At 37.9% G+C, this 20,631-nt stretch overlaps 1 protein-coding gene and 1 long non-coding RNA gene across 4 annotated transcripts in view; both read right to left on the bottom strand.

Annotated features, from left to right (window-relative positions):
* MED13 (mediator complex subunit 13) overlaps positions 1–20,631 on the bottom strand; it is a 124,650-nt gene that overhangs the window by 47,967 nt on the left and 56,052 nt on the right. For all 3 annotated transcript variants that reach the window (XR_004269702.1, XM_032280728.1, XM_032280729.1), the window contains 3 exons: positions 18,867–19,550; positions 3,972–4,185; positions 1,322–1,403 (listed from right to left, as the gene is read on the bottom strand). Coding sequence is in view for 2 of the 3 variants with exons in the window: in XM_032280728.1 (XP_032136619.1) it covers positions 1,322–1,403; positions 3,972–4,185; positions 18,867–19,550 (980 nt within the window). In the remaining variant the exon portion in view is untranslated. The remainder of the gene's footprint in view (positions 1–1,321; positions 1,404–3,971; positions 4,186–18,866; positions 19,551–20,631) is intronic.
* Positions 7,913–11,773, bottom strand: LOC116553322. Its single transcript, XR_004269703.1, has 2 exons — positions 11,431–11,773; positions 7,913–11,116 (listed from the first exon to the last, which is right to left on the bottom strand). It is a non-coding gene; the product is annotated as an uncharacterized LOC116553322 (long non-coding RNA).

Raw genomic sequence — 20,631 nt, 5'->3', positions numbered from 1 at the left:
CCTTACTCTAAATCATTTTTCAATTTTTATTTATTTATTTTTTGAGATGGGGTCTTGCTCTGTCACCAAGACATGAGTGCAGTGGCACAATTTCAGCTCACTGCAACATCTGTCTCCTATGTTCAAGCAATTCTCCTGCCTCAGTCTCCCAAGTAGCTGGGATACAGGCGCCTGCCACCATGCCTGGCTAATTTTTGTATTTTTAGTAGAGACAGGGTTTCACCATGTTGGCCAGGCTGGTCTCGAACTCATGATCTCAGGTGATCCACCCGCCTCAGCCGCCCAAACTCCTAGGATTACAAATGTAAGCCACCATGCTTGGCCCATCTTGGCTCACCACAACCTCCACCTTCCAGGTTCATGCAATTCTCCTGCCTCAGGCTCCTGAGTAGCTGGCACTACAGACATGCACCACCATGCCTGGCTAATTTTTGTTTTTTGTTTGTTTGTTTGTTTTGTTTTTTTTTTTTAAGTAGAGACGGGTTTCACTATGTCGGCCAGGATGGTCTCAATCTCTTGACCACCTGATCCGCTCACCTTGGCCTCCCAAAGTGCTAGGATTACAGGCGTGAGCCATCACACCCAGCCTAACTTTTGTTTTAGTAGGGATGGGTTTCACTATGTTGAGCAGGCTGGTTTTGAACTCCTGATCCCAAGTGATCCACCCACCTTGGCCTCCCAAAGTGTTGGGATTACAGGTGTGAGCCACCACGCCTGGACTCATTTTTCAAATATCATTGAAACAATGGAGACAGGTATGAGGAGAATTTATAGTCTCCTAATTGTAATCCCCATAGCTATGGGCTTCAAAGTAGTGTCAAATCTTCAGACAGCAAACACTTGGAGTTATTATAATGAAACACTATACTGTCAACCAACTGGACATCTGTATCTTTCTCCTGTTTTTTACAAGTGTGTTTTTCCTGGATAGTATAACTATACCCTTGGCATAGTATAACAATAGCTTTTTCTCAATCAGTTTCCATTCAATACGTGCCTTCATTCTTTTATTTCCTTTCGCATAATTCCCAGTAGGAGGGTGTGGGAAATCTATTACATAAAACTGAGTTTTTAATGGAAAACTATTTTTATATGTAAAAAACAGGAAACAGGTTGCAATAATTCAAAACACAAATTCTATCACCTGAACTTGCTTCTTCCAATAAAAGATAACCAATAAATCTACCATTTAAGAAGGAATCCTTTTTATGAAATATAATAAATTATACAAAAAGGAATATTAGAAGTCCAACAATATTAGATCAGTCTGTAGTAACAATCCTGGAATACGGTATTTTGATTAAGAAATAAAGGTTTTTACCTTGCTTGATAGAGGGACTAAATAATGACATAGCATCTTCTTCATGTGATAACACTGTTACACTAGATGTCCCATCTTCTACCTGCAAACAAATACTGCATGTTAGGCTGAAATACATAATTTACCAACAATAAAATCTACCAATTATTGAGTGGTTATGTGTCAGGCATCCTGCTAAGTGTTTAACATACATTATCCCCGATTCTTATAGTTAACAAGTAGTATGCTTATCTTTTTTTGTTGTTGTTAAGATGGAGTTCTTGCTCTGTCACCAGGCTGGAGTGCAGTGGTGCTATCTCAGCTCACTGCGACCTCCGCCTTCCAGGTTCAAACCTGCCTCGGCCTCCCAAGTAGCTGGGACTATAGGCACATGCTACCATGCCCAGCTAATTTTGTATTTTTAGTTGAGACGGGGTTTCGCCATGTTGGCCAGGATGGGCTCGATCTCTAGACCGCATGACCTGCCTGCCTAAGCCTCCCAAAGTATTGGGATTACAGGCATGAACCATTGTGCCTATAGTATGTTTATCCTATAGACAAAAAAAGTAGAGACTCTAATGTACCCAGAAAATATGGCTAATAAGTAGTGAGAGTTGAATTTTATCCTAAATCTGTCAAGCTCCAAACTCCATGTTCTTCTTTTCTTTTCTTTTTTTTTTGAGACAGATTCTCACTGTCGCCCAGGCTGGAGTGCAGTGGTGCAATCTTGGCACCATAACCACTGCCTCTCAGGTTCAAGATTCTCCTGCCTCATTCTCCGGAGTAGCTGGAATCACAGGCATGCACCGCTACACCTGGCTAATTTTTGTATTTTTAGTAGAGATGGGGTTTTACCATGTTAGCAGGCTGATCTCAAACTCCTGACCTCAGGTAATCCACCCGCCTCAGCCTCCCAAGGTGCTGGGATTATAAGCATGAACCACTGCTCTGGGCCAATTCATGTTCTATTATACTTGCAGCTTTCTCAGCTACCACTACTCTCACACTTCCAAAAAGACAAAATTTCAAGTACCTGGCATATAGTAGGGCTAAGTAAAACTTTGTGAAATTAATTCTTTGTATTAAACATATTATACAAAGAATTTTGTATAATTTCTAAAGTAAAACTTTGTGAAATTAATTCTTTGTATTAAACATATTATTGAGGGCCAGTCGTGGTGGTTCACACCTGTAATCCCAGAACTTTGGGAGGCTGAGGTGGGCAGATCACGTGAGGTCGGGAATTCAAGACCAGCCTGACCAACACAGAAAAACCCCATCTCTATTAAAAATACAAAATTAGCCAAGCATGGTGGCACATGCCTTTAATCCTAGCTACCTGGGAGGCTGAGGCGGGAGAATCACTTGAACCAGGAAGGTGGAGTTTGCAGTGAGCCAAGATTGCGCCATTGCACTGCAGCCTGTGCAACAAGCGCGAAACTCCATCGCAGGAAAAAAAAAAAACAAAAAAACCCCAAAAAACCAAAAAACATACTTTTGCATCTTTTTCATAACTCTACAGATTTCAATTTTCTTTTTCTTTTTAGATAGAGTCTTGCTCTGTCACCAGGCTGGAGTGCAGTGGCACAATTTTGGCTGACTCCAACCCCTGCCTCCGTAGTTCAAGCTATTCTCCTCCCTCAGCCTTCCAAGTAGCTGGGATTACAGGTGTCCGCCACAGCACCCAGTTAATTTTTGTAGTGGGGACAGGGTTTCACCATCTTGGCCAGGCTGGTCTCGAACTCCTGACCTTGTGATCCACCCGCCTTGGTCTCCCAAAGTGCTGGGATTACAGGTGTGAGCCACTATGCCTGGCCAATTTTCATATTTTGTATTTAAGAAAAATTCTTGTGTAGCAGAGTTATTCTCATATATTGGATTTTTAAATTTTTAATCTAGTAACTATTATCTTGCACTTCATTTTTACTTTTAGGTGCACTGTAAGTTCCTGAATCACATATTCAGAAATATTAGTCTTTAAACTCAGTGATGTATAATTGTATTTGTAAAGAACAAAATCTTTTCATTATCACAGACCAGGTATAACTGGTACCACGTGCTTGATTTACTCATTTAAAAAAAGTGTGTTTTTGTCTGTGGCCATACCACCCTGAACACACCCGATCTCGTCTGATCTCGGTCAGGCCTGGTTAGTACTTGGATAGGAGACCACCTGGGAATACCGGGTGCTGTAGGCTTTTAAAAAAAAGAAAATTAAAAAATAAATAAATAAAAATAAAATAAAAAATAAAAAAAGTGTGTTTTTCTTTTTTTCTTTTGAAGAAGTGGCCTGATCTTGGCTCACTGCATCTTCAGCCTCCTGGGTTCAAGCAATTCTCCTGCCTCAGCCTCCTGAATAACTGGGATTATAGGTGAATGCCACCATACCCGGCTAAGTTTTGTATTTTTATTAGAGACGGGTTCACTATGCTGGCCAGGCTGCTCTCAAAATCCTGACCTCAGGTGATCTGCCTTCCTCGATCTCCCAGAGTGCTAGGATTACAGACATAAGCCACTGCACCTAGCCAAAAATACACTTTTTTAAATAAATGATTACTCTTTCTATTCTAAGACAAAATAAGTGAGATAAGTGTGGTACTAAGTGTGTTACTACTATATTCAGAGCTACAAAATCAACAGTGACCCTTTGGTATACTGTGATTTCTCTTACCTTGTGTTTTTTTCCAGCTTCTCTCTCACTATTTTGTCTATCTTTTTTATCAGGAAAAAGGAATTCCTCATCTCCTTCAACAAATGCATATGGATCAATTTTAGGTTCTTGTTCTGCATCAGATGCTATTGCTGAAAGATACTGATTTTTAATTTGATATTGCTGCACTAATTCATCAGAAACTTTTAAAGGTTTCTTACATTGCACCATTAACCTGCACAAAAAAAATTAAAAAAAAAATTATCCACATAAGTATTAAAAAATTTCCAAAACAACATAAGTATCATAAAGTTTTTATATTTACTTAAAGATTATCTAACCTGCAATCCCTTATTTCACAAATGAAGAGGCATGAAAATATTAAATAATTTATTGAAGTCTCAAATTTAGCCACAGAGAAATGAGGCTAAAATCCAAGTTTCCTAACTACGTGATCTATCAAAATATGTTGTCTTTAGGTAATTCATGGTTCTCAAGTTCTTAAGCATACTATATTGTCCAAATCCATTCCCTGAAAGGGGTTCTTAAATCTAAACTGCTCCAGTACAGTGACTCAAAGTGGGGGCTTTATAGTGAGGTAAAATACTTTTAAAACAATTTATACAATGAAAATGATTATGCATCGTTTTATTGCCATGAATAGACATACTTTAAGTTTCAAATTTTTGAAGGCCTGATATGTGGTTCATGAAAATAACATTATTACTATTAATAGTGGCAAGATGTTTCACAAGGGAAGGTGAAGTTTCAGTGCAACTATCTCAGAGTTCTTTTCTAATCACATTGGCACATCAGTTTTTAAGTTTAATTAGTCTTCTGGTTCAACACAGTGACTAAACAATCCTTCTCTTTACTCTTCTAAAATAACCAATAAAATGACAAGAGATGACAGAACAAGACAGAAGACAACATGAAGTTAGAAAGATGAACTAAGTGGAAACTGACAGACTACAGAAGGCTGAAATCTAAGGACGAAAGAGGGAAGCCACAAGAAGTAAGCTGATCTGTACCAGAGAACCCTGGAAAGCATCAGGACTTTTCTCTCTCTGAAGACCCGACTGCTTGGTGGCCATGAACACAGAATCACTAGCTTCTTGTTTGTGTAAGACACGTTTAGACTCTTAAAGTTCTGTTCTCTCAGGTTTACAAAGCTAATGTTCTCAAGCTGTCAGTAGCTAGCAGCCAAGCTTCTGGTCAGATCATGTTCAGAATCTTGCAATGACTATTTCACTCTGAGAAAAAACAAAGTCCTTATACCATCCTATGAAAACCTTCCATCATCTTGTTGTTCTCCTCTCCAAATGCATCTTCTACGATTCTGGTCCTCTCTTATACTGCTTCCAAGGGCTTCCTTTAGGTTCCTCAATGGGTTCCAGACCCATTCCTGGCTATTTCTTTTATTGGGAATATTCTTCCAAATAACTGCATGGCCAACTCACTTCCTTAAAGTCTTTGCTTAAATGTCACCTCTCTATGAGACCATAACTACCTTATTTAAAATAGCAATATGCCCAATTGCCTCAATAATAATACCCCTTACCCTGCTCTATTTTCCTCCATAGCACTTATCTTTTAACACATTACATAATTTATTATGTTCATAGTTGACTGTCACTCACACTAGAAGGACAGGGATCTTATCTTTGTTCACTGATTTAGCACAGATGCCTAGAGTGCCTGGTACATAATATTATGGTATGGAACAAACCATAATACTTGGTAATAAATAAATGAAATCTAAAAGTCATAGACTGAGATGTTTGTGCATTAGTACTACTAAAATACAGTATCTTATACTTTGAAATGAACAATTTTTACATACTAGAAAGTACCAATGCCAGTGCTTATCTATACTGAGTACTGAGACAAAAATTATAAGATATGTAAGGTCTGGGAGCAGTGAAGGTATTTGCAGATTGTAAATTCTTTGACTGACAGGGAAATCATATCTCATTAACCTATTCACTAATGCCTAGCACTAGCAGCACTTGATCTCTTACAAACTAAGGGCAAAACAAGCCATCAAAACAAAAACTAATTTTTAAACAGGCTATAAAATTTCAAATACACATCATTATTATTCCAAATATGCCCTAGATTTATTCAAAAAACTAAAATCCCAATCATACAAAAATTTTCTTCTGTGGGAACATAATGTTAACATACTGTCATTGGGGATATGTTTTATAATTAATCACTAGAATAGTTCTATTCTATAAACAGATGATTTTCAAGTGTAGTTATTTTACCTCACCACATTAGACTCTTAAGTAAACGCTGGCTGAATTGTCTACAAAATATTCGCTAATGCAAATCTTTTCAAAATAGTAAATCTAGGTACTTTGATATGTACTTTTCTTATTTAATACTTAAAATAATCTTTTATGATAGGAAATGAAGGGTATTATCCCTGACTTTGATGCAGAAATTATGTAAAATCAACGGCTTTGCTAAGGTCACATAGTGGCAAAGTTAGAGCTGAAAAGATTTTAAGTATTCATATTCAAATAACTATTCTCAGGGAAGAAAGTATAAGAAATCTTCCTTCCCCCAGTCTGAAAGACACTACTACTCTCTGTAGAGATAAATAAAACAACTCTGTGTTGCATATTGTTGTCCTCCTGCAGAAGTGTAAAAACCTTCACGTGAATGTTTACATAAGTAGTTGCTAGACTACTGTGCAGTAACATTATTAAAAGGGCCAATTCTACTGCACAGGGCTCTATTAAAATAAAAATTAGTAAACCAAATGCATTACCTAAATATGACTTTTTGTTATTTTATTGAATCATTCTCACAGACATTATGTGCAAATAATTTAAATGTAGTCAATTTCAAGAGTATCAAGGCACAATAAATTTAAAAATATAAATCATTTACATTATACATTCTTCTATATTTAAAGCTGATAAAAAATTAAAAATTGCTACTTTTAAGAGATGCCAGATAAAAAACTCCAATTATCATACACTTTTATGAATGCAAATAACTTATCCTTTCCTCAAATGAACTTTCACATACAGCCAAATAATTAACTACACAGACAGTTTCAATTAGACATAAAGCTACATACAGACAAACTGTGAAAGGATCAGGTACAGTCATGAATAGGAAGTATTACAAGGCCCAAAGCAAATTTAAATTATTCATTAATTGCATCTCCTTCCTTTTACTATGACAACAACGTATTATCCTGAAACATACTCATATAGAATTTAACATGGCTCATGGCATGGTAACATATGCTGTTATGCCTTTATTCAATAAAAATTCTTCCAGATGAGGTATGACAGTATTTAAGGATCAACAATTATAGAAGGAGATAAGCTATAGAAGGAAAGTTAAGGAACAAATGAAGGCAATAATGTCAAAATCTCCCCACCACTTTTTTTTCTTTTGAGACAAGGTCTTGCTCTGTCACCCAAGCTGGAGTGCAGTGGCATGGTCTCAGCCCCCTGTAACCTTCACCTCCAGAGCTCAAAGTATCCTCTCTCTTCAATTTCCTGAGTAGCTGGGACTACAGGCATGTACCAACACACTTGGCTAGTTTTTAATTTTTTGTAGAGATAGGGTCTCCCTACATTGCCCAGGCTGGTCTTGAACTTCTGGGCTCAACTGATCCTCCTGTGTTTGCCTCCCAAAGTGCTGGGATTACAGGTGTGAGTCATTGCGACCAGCCTAAAATCTACCACTTTTTTTTTTTTTTGAGACGGAGTTTCACTCTTGTTACCCAGGCTGGAGTGCAATGGCACGATCTCGGCTCACCGCAACCTCCGCCTCCTGGGTTCAGGCAATTCTCCTGCCTCAGCCTCCTGAGTAGCTGGGATTACAGGCACGCGCCACCATGCCCAGGTAATTTTTTGTAGTTTTAGTAGAGACGGGGTTTCACCATGTTGACCAGAATGGTCTCGATCTCTTGACCTCGTGATCCACCCGCCTCGGCCTCCCAAAGTGCTGGGATTACAGGTGTGAGCCACCACGCCCGGCCAATCTACCACTTTTTAAAGGGTATTTTTTCTATTACGATCTCCCACATTCAGAATCAATCCTTAAACTGAGTCAAGGTCACTGTCAAAAGGAAAGCTTTATTGTATTAAAATAAAACAGCAAATAAGACTTAAAAGATTTAGACTACAGTAAAAACAAAACAAGTTTATTTCATCACAGACTTTCTGTGAAACAAAGGCATTCAGAACTACCTTTTAGAGATCTAATAATGCATTCTGTAACTATACATACATATCTGGTACATTACTAATTACAACATAGGAGTTAGTTCTATTGATGAACATCATAGTTAAGATATCCTGATATACTTTGGCTAGAGAATAAAACATGTAAAGAACTATGCTCAAATATAGTACTTTCTTTGCTCAGGGTTTAGAAAGGTTTCCCTCTGAATCAGAATAGCAGATTAAACAATGATAAATTGTTCTAAAACTGACCGCTAAACCCTTGAAAAAAGATATGTTTCTTGCCAGAAATTTCCCTATCTTTAAAATTTATACAATTCTTAGCCTCTATCCTGAAATACATGCTATCATTAACTAACAGAGAAACTAAAAAGAATCAGAAACCAAAGAAGGATAAATATTTGCCACAAATGTCTTACATATGGATTATGCTATGTTCCACTCCAACCTCTCCTTCCCTGCAAGTAAATTCTAACAAATTAGAAAAGGAATTTCACTTTTTAAAAAGTCTTTTGAAAGTTAAACATAAAACTGCTGCACATCAAAGTCTAAGAATAAAAAAATACTTTGAAATGATAAATTCTGTTACTCTATACTGGTTAAGTAGCTGTTACCACCTAAAACTGCTGATTAGAAATATCAAGAGGGCCTGGTGCAGTGGCTCACACCTGTAATCCCAGTGCTTTGAGAGGCTGAAGTAGTAGCACCACTGAAGACCAGGAGTTCAAGACCAGCCTGAACAACATAGCGAGATCCTGTCTCTACCAAAAAAAAAAAATGTTTTCAATTAGCCGAGCAGTGTTGTTGCATGCCTGTAGTCTTGGCTTCTTGGGAGGCTAAGGAGGATGGATCGCTTGAGCCCAGGAGTTCAAGGCTGCAGTGAGCCATGATCATGCCACTGCACCATAGCCTGGGTAACAGAGCAAGATCCTCTCTCTTAAAAAAAGAAAAAATAAAAATCAAGAGTATTGCTCTCTTTCACTAACCCACTATTATGGACAGTGCCACCTTTCAACAGCAATTAATGGAAACACTTACTTACACCAAACAGAAAATGGAGTTTCACTTAACATAAGTAAAACAAAGCTCTGAATTTCTCCTACTGTAATTTTCTATAAAGGCACACACCTGTAAGCATTCCTCTATTATAAATCAACTAGTTCTTTATTTCTACTGATGCATTCTTGTCCTTTTGCGTTGTATATTTACTCTAACTGGGTTATTAACAGTCCCCTCTATTAAATTTCAGACATGATCCCAACTGCCTGATGAAATCTCTCAGCAGGCACCTCAAACTGAATTCACATTTTTACAATGTACTCACATAACATACACATAGCTAAAGTCACGTAGTATAAAAAGAGATCGATGAAAAGCCTAAGTATTTCAATCTCTCTCCTTCAAGATAACAGACTATTTCTATCATCAAATTAAGGTAGAAAAAACCCTATCTATATGCCAGCATTTATGTTTGCACATATGTACTTTGTTCCTAATCTATCTAGAGATCTTCCTATATCAGCCTATATAGATTTCCTTTGCTTATTTTAGTGGATATGCCATTATTAATTAGTCAGATGTTCCTTATTTAGCAAGACCTTACTTTCATAAGGAATCAAAGTACTTCCATTTAGAAATGCTACTTTAAAAAAATCAGAAAAATTAAGTTTGGTAAGATTTAGCCTAAAGTGGGTAAAAAGAATGGTAGGAAGAAAAAAAAATGATAGAGATACCTTCAAACCTATTCTTTCTCATCTTTACATCTCATGAACTAAATATGCTTGGCCTTAAACTCTCCTTTTATTCCCCTACTTTACTATTCAACTGACTGCAAAGTTCTTCAAAATACATTCCACAGCATCTGTAACATTCATACATCCCTGCTGCTTCTAATTTCCTAGTGTCAGCCTCACATCATTTTGCATGAGCTCTTCAAACATGTCCAAACTGATCTCCTTTCATACAGATATATCTTTTCATTTCAAGCAACCTTTCAATAACATTACTTGGTTAGTTTTTCCAAAATCCTTATTTTCCAAAACTTGTTATTTTATCTCACTCAATACTTAGACAACAGTCACTCCATGACCTCAAGATAATATAGAAACTTAGGAATATCATTCTGCTATTTCATTCTATAGCCCTACGCTTTTCAGGAATCATTTCTCATCATGACATACCAAACTACTAAGGAGCATCCCTATAATATAACCATACCAAACTACATAAAGCCCTGGATCTTCATAAATGGAATTAAATTACTCCCCACTCTGTGTCTGTACTACATTTTATTTACAACTCTATCGGATAATATGTTATTTTTCCATTAGACTACCATTTAATTTATGGTCAAGAGTAAATTTATTTTATATACCAACAGTGCTCCAAAGCATCCTCCATAAGAGAAACTTCACTTTTATTCAAACTGGAAAAAAAAAATACCTTTGAAGAATATGGACTTAAACAGAGATAATATTCCTAAGAAGAGATGCAGAAGGCAGAGGACTTGCAACAGCCCTCTATATAACTTCATTAAAATTAATTGCTAAACATTTAAAGGCACATTCCAAACTCAAATGGGAAAAAAATAGATATTTACAATGACTAGGTGATAGAAATTCACCAATTTACTAATACAAACAAACTAGGCTTCTGAATGGATTACTCTATGACTAAAAAGGTGTTTGATCATATTACATCTTTAAAATTATAAGTGCTTCTAAAAAGAATTTAAGAAGGTTGTTTAAATGCCATCAAGGTTGGGCGCGGTGGCTCACGCCTGTAATCCCAGGACTTTGGGAGACCGAGGTGGGTGGGTCACGAGGTCAAGAGAACAAGACTAAAATGTATGGGAAATCTCCCCCATGAAGTCAATCAGTAAACATGCTTGATCTTTCTAATAACTATTACTTTAGAGTTCAAATTTCTCTTGCAAATTATTCATTAAAGCACCTCGGCCGGGCGCGGTGGCTCACACCTGTAATCCCAGCACTTTGGGAGGCCGAGGCGGGTGGATCACGAGGTCAAGAGATCGAAACCATCCTGGTCAATATGGTGAAACCCCGTCTCTACTAAAACTACAAAAAATTAGCTGGGCATGGTGGCGCATGCCTGTAATCCCAGCTACTCAGGAGGCTGAGGCAGGAGAATTGCCTGAACCTAGGAGGCGGAGGTTGCGGTGAGCCGAGATCGCGCCATTGCACCCAGCCCGAGTAACAAGAGTGAAACTGTCTCAAAAAAAAAAAAAAAAAAAAAAAAAAAAGCACCTCAACACTTTTAACACTTTGAGCTGGATATTTTTTTGTTATGGGAGATTATCCTGTGCACTGTAAGATATTTAGCAGCATCTCTAATCTCTGCTTACAAGGTGTCAATAGCATACCCCAAGTTGATAACCAAAAATGTTTCTAGACATTGGCAAATGTTACCTGGGGATGGGGTTGGAGGGATATAAAATTGCTCCAGTTGGGAAATACTACACGAAACAATAATTCCAGGAAAAGGTCAGAACCATCCAAATGATTTGTTTTTTTTTTGTTTGTTTGTTGGTTTGTTTTTTTGAGACGGAGTCTCGCTTTGTCTCCAGGCTCACTGCAGCCTCCGCCTCCTGGGTTCAAGCAATTTTCCTGGCTCAGCCTCCCGAGTAGCTGGGACTACAGACATGTGCCACCAAGCCCAGCTAATTTTTATATTTTTAGTAGAGACGGGGTTTTACCATGTTGGCCAGGATGGTCTTGATCTCATGAACTGCCCACCTCCCAAAGTGCTGGGATTACAGGCGTAAGCCACCGTGCCCAGTCCATCCAGATGATTATTTTAAAAATCAAACTTCTAACCTACCAAATATAGAACAATTATATTCCAGGAATACTTCTTAGTTCACACAGCAGCTAAGCCTCTGATCGTTCACCTTCTGGGGTATTTACCATATCAACTCATCTATTATCATACTATAAAAACAAGGCTTATATCTAAAATTGAATTGTGGCCAGGTACGATGGCTCATGCCTGTAATCCCAGCACTTTGGGAAGCCCAGGTGGGTGGATCACCTGAGGTCAGGAGTTCAAGACCAGCCTGACCAACATGGTGAAACCCCGTCTCTACTAATAAAAAAAAATAGCCAGGTGCATGCCTGTAATCCCAGCTACCTGGAAGGCAGAGGCAGAAGAATTGCTTGAACCCAGGAGGCAGAGGCTGCAGTGAGCCAAGATTGTGCCATTGCACTCCAGCCCAAGCAACAAGAGCAAAACTCCATCTCAAAAAAAAAGTGAATAGTGACACAATACACATTTCAGTAACCAGTATAACCAAAACAATACTCAAATAAGACATACAATTCAAATTAAAATCCTTTTATTAAACTTTTTTTCCTTGTCTATTAAGGAAAAAAAAATGGTGGCAAGGAATAGGCCTAAGCAAGTTATTTCCTTAACTTATATAATCACAATCCAGTACCACTCTACCCCTCATGCTACTTTTCTATATTATGCTTCCTCCTTCTCATTCTTATTCAATGACAAAAATGTCAAATAATTTTAGAACAGATTTTAAGGTCAAACTGTATTAACTTCTAAGAGACCTTCATTTTACTTACAGATAGTCATGTAAACGAGCAGCCAATACACTTATTTAAAGTTATGGCTAGAATTCACAGATCTTATGAATATAATGTACCCAAAAAAACTCACTACTAAAGTTTTTAAAACCCAAAAAATTCATACCACCACATTTTTACACACAATTACTAAGAAAATATAACCTGGGAAGAAAATAAGTTTTAAAATAGTATTTTAGGGCCGCACTGTCATTTCATTCACCCAAACATCTGCTGAATTTCTGTTGTGTGCCTAGAATTGTTCTAAAGGGTCATGTGTATTTACGATACAGGAATACAGCAGTAAACAAGACAGAGTCCTTGCCCTCATAGAGCTTACATTCTAATAGGGAAAAGACCATTAGCAAATACATAATATAATTTCAGATATATGCTAAGGAGAAATTAAAAGCAGTGTACAGGATAAGGCAGTGATTTGGGAGAGAGAAGAAAAACTAGTTTAAATGGTCAGGAAAAACCTCCCTGAGAAGATAACTTTTGAGCAGCACTGAATGATAAGAAGGGATGAGCAGTTCCCCCTCTTTATAACGCAATTCTAAAAGGCCATGAGGAATGAGCTTGGCTGTTTGAATAATTTATCAAGGATGCTGGTGTAGCTAAATGAGGAGACAAGCAGGATACCAGTAGGTAACATGGGTGAAGAAGTAGGCAGGCAAGAGACTGCATACAATCTTACGCATCAGGAGAAAGGGTGTGAATTTTATTCTAAGGGAAACTATGGGAGGGATTTAAGCAAAAAAGTAACACAATATTTTACTTGCAATCATTACCCTCACTGCTGTGTAGAGAATACACGTAGAATAGAAATAAGGAGACTAGTAATCTCAGGCAAGAGCTGAGGCTGGCTTAGACTTACATTACATTTAATAAGCGTTAAGATTAAGATCTTTTAAGGCTTGTTTCTAAGACATCTAAGACTTTTTTTTTTTTTTTTTTGGAGACGGAATCTCTCTCTGTCACCCAAGCTGGAGTCCAATGGAGCAGTCTTGGCTCACTGCAACCTCCACCTCCCAGGTTCAAGCAATTCTCCTGCCTCAGCCTCCTGAGTAGCTGGGATTACAGGTGCATGCCACCATGCCCAGCTAATTCTGTATTTTTGGTAGAGACAGGGTTTCACCATATTGGCCAGGCTGGTCTCAAACTCCTGACCTCAGGTAATCCACCCGTCTGGGCTCCCAAAGTGCTGGGATTACAAGTGTGAGCCACTGCGCCTGGCCCTTAGACATCATTTACTTTCAAGAGATCTGCTATTAAGTAAGCTCGCTGTCTTCCATAATCCCTAACAGTATACTGCTATCTATCAATTTAAAATCCAGATTAATTTTAATTAAAAATAAAATCATGGCTGGGCCCAGTGGTTCATGTCTGTAATCCCAGCACTTTGGGAGGCTGAGGCGGACTGACCACTTGAGGTCAGTAGTTCAAGACCAGCCTGGCCAACATGGTGAAACTTGTTCTTTACTAAAAATACAAAAATTATCTGGTTGTGGTGGCACACACCTGTAATTCCAGCTGTTTCTGAGGCTGAGACATAAGAATTGTGTGAACCTGGGAGGTGGAAGTTTCAGTGAGCCAAGACTGCACCACTGCACTTCAGCCTGGGTGATACAGTGAGACTGTCTCAAAATAAATAAATTAAATTAAATTAAATTAAATTATACTGAAATGCTTTTAGATTCAAAGGGCCAGAAGCATGAGACTTATCTGCTAAAATGACAATAAAAGCATTTTAATTTACTATTATTTTTTAAGAGACAGGGTCTCACTGCTTCCCAGGCTGCAGTACAGTGGCTATTCACAGGTGCAATCCCACCACTACCCGCATAGGAGTTTTGACCTGCTCTATTTCCAGCCTAGGCTGGTTCACCTGTCCTCAGGCAACCTGCAGGTCACCATACTGATGCTGAACTTGATGCAGACACTCAACTGCCATAGTGCACAGCGCCCAGCACTCCTGCAACCAAGCAATCCTTCCAACTCAACCACAGCACTCAGCTAGGCATTTTAAAAGAGAATACATCTCTAACAGGAGGAAAAATGAGAGAGAGGCTATAAATGGACAAGATGTTTCACTAAGTCTCAGGGAAGCTCAAAGTAAGATAAAATACAGCAGAAAAAGTTCACAGCCTAGAATATGCAAAAGGAAGGATTATATAGCCCAACCATATAAACAACAGGAGAGTCTAACTGCCTGGAAAAGTCAGGAAAAAAACCTGGACTTTCATCTCTAGACAGGAATGAAAAAAAAGGTTACTTTGGGTACACTGCCTATGGGGGTAGCCCTGTTCTGCAAGGAGCAGTGAAAAAAGAGGAGGAGGTGGGAAAAAGAAAAAGGAGAAGGGGCAGGAAGCAGAAGAAAAACACAAATGAGAAAAAAAGCTGCAAATGGGGCAACAAGAAAGGTTCCTTTTTAAGGAAAATGAATAAACTACCTGGTAAAAATAAGAACATCCTCTTCATTCTGAAATTTTAGGAATGGTTACCTTCCCTTACAAAAATTCCCCATCCAGTTATCATATATTGAAGTATCTGACATACATATTACATACTATTTACTGAATGAGCAAGGAACACCAGTCAAGCTATAACTATATACAAAATTTCCAATCAGTCTATCTATTCTGTCACTCTACAATATGTACAGACAGGCCAGGCAAGGTGGCTCATGCCTATAATCCCAGCACTTTGGAAGGCCAAGGCAGACAGATGGCTGAGGTCAGGAGTTTGAGACCAGCCTGGCCAACACGGTGAAATCCCACCTCTACTAAAAATACAAAAATTGGACAGACTTGCTGGCGGGTGCCTGTACTCCCAGCTATTTGGGAAGCTGAGGCAAGAGAATCGCTTGAACCCAGGAGGCAGAGGTTGCACTGAGTTGAGATCTCGCCACTGCACTTAATACAGCGAGACTCAGTCTTGAAAAAAACAAAAAAAGGAATACACACAACAACAGCAACAACAACAACAACAGCCAGGCTTGGTGGCTCACACCTGTAATCCCAGCACTTTGGGAGGCAGAGGTGGGCAGATCACTTGAGGTCGGGAGTTCGAGACCAATCTGGCCAACATGGTAAAACCCCATCTCTACTAAAAATACAATAATTAGCCAGGCATGGTGGCACACACCTATAGTCCCAGCTACTTAGGAGGCTGAGGTAGGAGAATTGCTTGAACCCAGGAGGCGGAGGTTGCAGTGAGCCGAGATCACGCCACTGCATTCCAGCCTAGGAGACAGAATGAGACTCCATTTAAAAAAAATATAAAATAATAATAACAACCAGAGGTATGACAAGAAAAATCCAAGTAAAGACCAAGACCAAAATAAATTCTAGGGAAAAAAAAAAAATCATAGAACATCAAACAAGAGGGTATTATAAAAAAAACAAAAATCAGAGTTGATTATGTTTTTAAAACATGAGAAACAAAAATTCACAATTCAAGAAAGTTGAGAAGTCCCTAAGAAAACAGAGCACCATCAGAATCCTGAAAGTTTCAAAAGAATTTTTTAAATGGAGATGTTATTATCTAAGAAAGAGAATTTCCAGGCTGGGTGCAGTGGCTCATGCCTGTAATCCCACAACTTTGGGAGGCCAAGGCAGGTGGATCATGAGGTCAGGAGTTTAAGACCAGCCTGGCCAAGATGGTGAAAACCCCATCTCTACTAAAAATACAAAGAATTAGCTGGGCGTGGTGGCGTGCACCTGTAATCCTAGCTACATGGGAGGCTGAGGCAGAGAACTGCTTGAACCTGGGAGGTGGAGGGTTGCAGTGAGCTGAGACTGCACCACGGTACTCCAGCCTGGGCAAAGAGCAAAGACTCCATCTCAAAAAAAAAAAAAAAAAGAAGAAAAAAAAAGGAAAGAAATAGAGAATTTCCAAATGGCAGAACAAAAAACCTTACAGAGTTATTCCTTCAAATGCCCAGCACAGGATTAGAAAAAAGATTATACCTACACATATTCTTGTGAAATTTCTAAAGCTTAGAGAAGACCCTAAAAGCCTCATAGAAGAGATCACGTTTTTTTAAAATAAGTAAGAATGAAACTCATATTACACATTTCATCTGAAGCACTAGATATTAGAAGACAGTAAAGCAATGTCTATGAGTTCAAAGGGGAAATGATTTTCAATTATGAAACCAACACATAGCCAAATTATCAATCCAAGTATGAGGGCAAAAATCAAGTCATTTTTAGAAATACAAGGATGCCAAGTTTATCTCCCACTCTCCACCCCCCCTCGCCCCTCAGGGAGCTAAAGATATTCACTAAGAAAGTAAGGGCAAACCCAAAAAGCAGCCACTAGTTATAAAAAAAAAAAATGTGGTATTAACTCGAGTCTATTCAAAATGAAATCCTAGAGAGCTGAAAAAGTCTAGAAAGAAATTGGTTCACATTATAACAGAAATAAGAAAGTAATAAACTCCACATAATAGTTACATTATCTGGAGCAATAAAACACATAAATCGATAATGAAAATGTGACATTTTAAGCAAATAAAGTCTAAGACATTATTTAACCTATTAGTTGCATTTAAACAATAAGAAAGTAATTCCCTGAAAAAAAAAAAAAAAAAAAAAGTAATTCACTAACAAGGATCTGATAAAGAAGGAATTATAATCTTTGTATATTCCTTGATCTTGCACTAATAAATAGGTAGTCACTTCTATTGAGCATAATGGTATTTTACTGGTTAATTTTCACCTTTTAGAAAAAATTATATGTAAAAGGATTATTACACAGATTACAAATGTATTCATAACAACACAGAAAGTCAAGGGATACCTGGAAAAAAGCCTTCTCCTGCCCAAAGTGTAACATTAATAAAGTAGACAAGGCAAACCACTGATGGAGGAAGATACCTATAGCACATAAAACTAATGCAGGATTAATATCCAGAATATGCAAAGAATACCTCAGAGGAAAAAAGAAAAATTGACTTAAAAAATATGATGAATAAGCAAGTCAGAGAAGAGGAAACCTAAATACCTCCAAAACATTTTAAATGATACTCAACCTCACTAGAAATCTGGAAAACATATATTTAGACAATGAGATGACATTTTGCATGCTGTAGATTAGCAAAATTAAGTCTCATAATACCAACTAGAGAGGAAAACATAGTGCAACAGCTATTATCATACACTGCTGGTTCATGAGGGTTTAAACTATGTAACAGTTGTTTAACAGCAACTAGGCAACAATCCTTAATGTGGAAAATGGACATAGCCATAGTGAAAATGGCTTTTAGACGCATTTCCTTAAAAAATTCTTATACAAGTACACAAGGAAATGTGTACCAAAAAAATTAAAAATGTTAGGGTGAAAAATTGAAAACAATCAACATATCCATCTTTAAGAGTTTAAATATTTACCATATATTCATAATAAGGAAATACCATAAGGCAATTAAAATGAATAACTAGAGCTACATGTATAAAAACAAGTACTGAAATAATAAGTACCACATTCAGTCTGGGCACAACGGCTCACACCTGCAATCCCAACACTTTGGGAAGCAGAGGCGGGCAGATCACTTGAGGTCAGGAGTCTGAGACCGGCCTGGCCAACACGGTGAAACCCCGACTCTACTAAAAGTACAAAAATTAGCTGGGCATGGTAGCGCACACCTGTAATCCCAACTACTAGGGAGGCTGAGGAAGGACAATCACTTGAACCCGGGAGGTGGAAGTTTCAGTGAGCCGAGATTGTGCCATTATACTCTCTAACCTGGGCAACAGAGACTCTGTCTAAAAAAAAAAAAAAAAGTACCAAATTCAGGACAGTGGAAAAAAGACTGGAAGGAGAAAAATAGTACACAGGAGTTCTAACTCTATGTAAAATCCTTAAGTTGGCTGATGTACAAGTGTTTATAGATTATTTTTTCCACTTTTTGTGGCTAAAGTTATCTCATAATAAAAAAGTTCCCTGAGGAAAAAAACACAGTAAAGGAATAATGCAAAGTTAATACTCAATGTATTTATTCTTATAAATCCTACCTTGAATCCAATACTGAGTCCTAGTATTAAGAACTTGCATCACTTCCACCCTTAAATTATAAGTGACTATTAAAAAAAAATACATACTCTGTAACTGATGTTACACTTTCCTGTCCAAAAGGTCCAACTGGATCATCCTTGAATTTATCACTTGGAAGTTGAGGCGGTAAAAACTCTACATCTTTTTTCTTTGGGACCTTGTAATACTTCCAGGCTATACTGGCTTCATCTTCTTCCAAGTTTACTGCTGTACCAACATATACTGTAGGTTCTACAGCTTCCTGGAATTGAGGTGGGAAAGACTGGGACAAACTGTCTATCCTATCTTCCACTGGTTTAGAAGGAACCAAGGGATCTGGTGTTGGCATTTGATAAAAATGTTGACTCTGAGGAGTTGAAGGTGTTTTAGTCACTCCTTCATCAACCACATCACAAGGGTGAGGACTAAGTGGGGGTGGTTGAGGTGAATTTGCCATTTCGGTGCCATGCATCTGAGGAGTCTTTGCTACATCATTAGTTCGGATATTTGAAAATCTCACTTGACTGTCTGGAGCAGAGATCACAAGTCTCTGGCTGGCTGAATCTGTGTCCATGGCAACATCATCGCTGATAGACACACGATGGTGAAAAGGAGTCAAAGGGCGTTTCTGTGGCTTTTCACTCTTTTCTTGCTTCTCATTGGTCTTGTGCTTAGGAAGTATTTGTTGTTGCTGACCTAAAGATGGTGCCTGTCCTTGCTGTCCAGCATTTCGTGGCTTGAGGTTTTTGTGCCTGAAAAGTTAAAATAAAGGTTTCATATTTACAGTGACACTATTATGGCAAAGTATAATACCAGTTAACCGTATTAGACATTTCAGGTATCATTTGTTTTTCACATATAATCCTAAAGTGAAATAATTTGAATTTAAGGGGAAAAAATACTTTGCTTAGTGACCTAAATAAAATATAAGGGCATGCAGAAAGATTCATAAAAGCCAATTCTCTCATGCTCATTTAATAGCTATGTGATCAGATAGTCAAAGACGATGTCTTATATGATTTAAATATCTTAGTATCTGATTTAAATACAGAGGTAAGATTCTAGCTAAGGTTAAAAAGTATAACAAGGCTTGAAATTTACTCATTTCTAAATGTAACTGATATTTCCTTGTTAGTTATAAACTAATGGCTTGGCTAAGCTCAGTCATCACCTACACTCCTATAGCAACTGGCTAAAAAGTGTATTCTACTCTACTGAATAGGGTTACATCAGTCTGGAAAGTGCTAGAATTGACTGACTGATGGGCCTCACATCCATATCTACCTTCTCCAAAGACTTAGCACTACAAAAAGGAATGAGCTGACTAGAAAAGGAAAAGAAAATGCCTAAAATAATTTCTTCCTTATAATTTGAAGCAATTCTAAAATGAAGAACTTAAATAATATACCTAAAAATCTAATTAAATTTGTTGAGTTTAAGATTTCTAGGCCATGTGCAGTAGCTCACACCTGTAATCTCAGTACTTTGGGAGTCCAAGGCAGGTGGATCATCTGAGGTCTGGAATTCAAGACCAGCCTAGCCAACATGGTGAAACCCCATCTCTACTAAAAATAAAAAATTAGCTGGGTGTGGTGGCACGCACTTGTAGTCCCAGCTACTCGGGAGGCAGAGGCAGGAGAACAGCTTGAACCTGGGAGGCAGACGTTGCAGTGAGCCGAGATTGTGCCATTGCACTCCAGTATGGGTGACGGAGCAAGACTCCGTCTCAAAAAAAAAAAAAAAAAGATTTCTTTCAGTGTACACTGAGATTTCTTAACTCAGTGAGGTGTGTATATATATATATATATATATATATATATACATATATATATA

Source organism: Sapajus apella, unplaced genomic scaffold (assembly GCF_009761245.1).
Source record: "Sapajus apella isolate SASKATOON/1434 unplaced genomic scaffold, GSC_monkey_1.0 scaffold12, whole genome shotgun sequence".
In the NCBI taxonomy this organism is placed as follows: Eukaryota; Metazoa; Chordata; class Mammalia; order Primates; family Cebidae; genus Sapajus; species Sapajus apella.
This window is presented reverse-complemented; position numbering and strand designations above follow the sequence as displayed.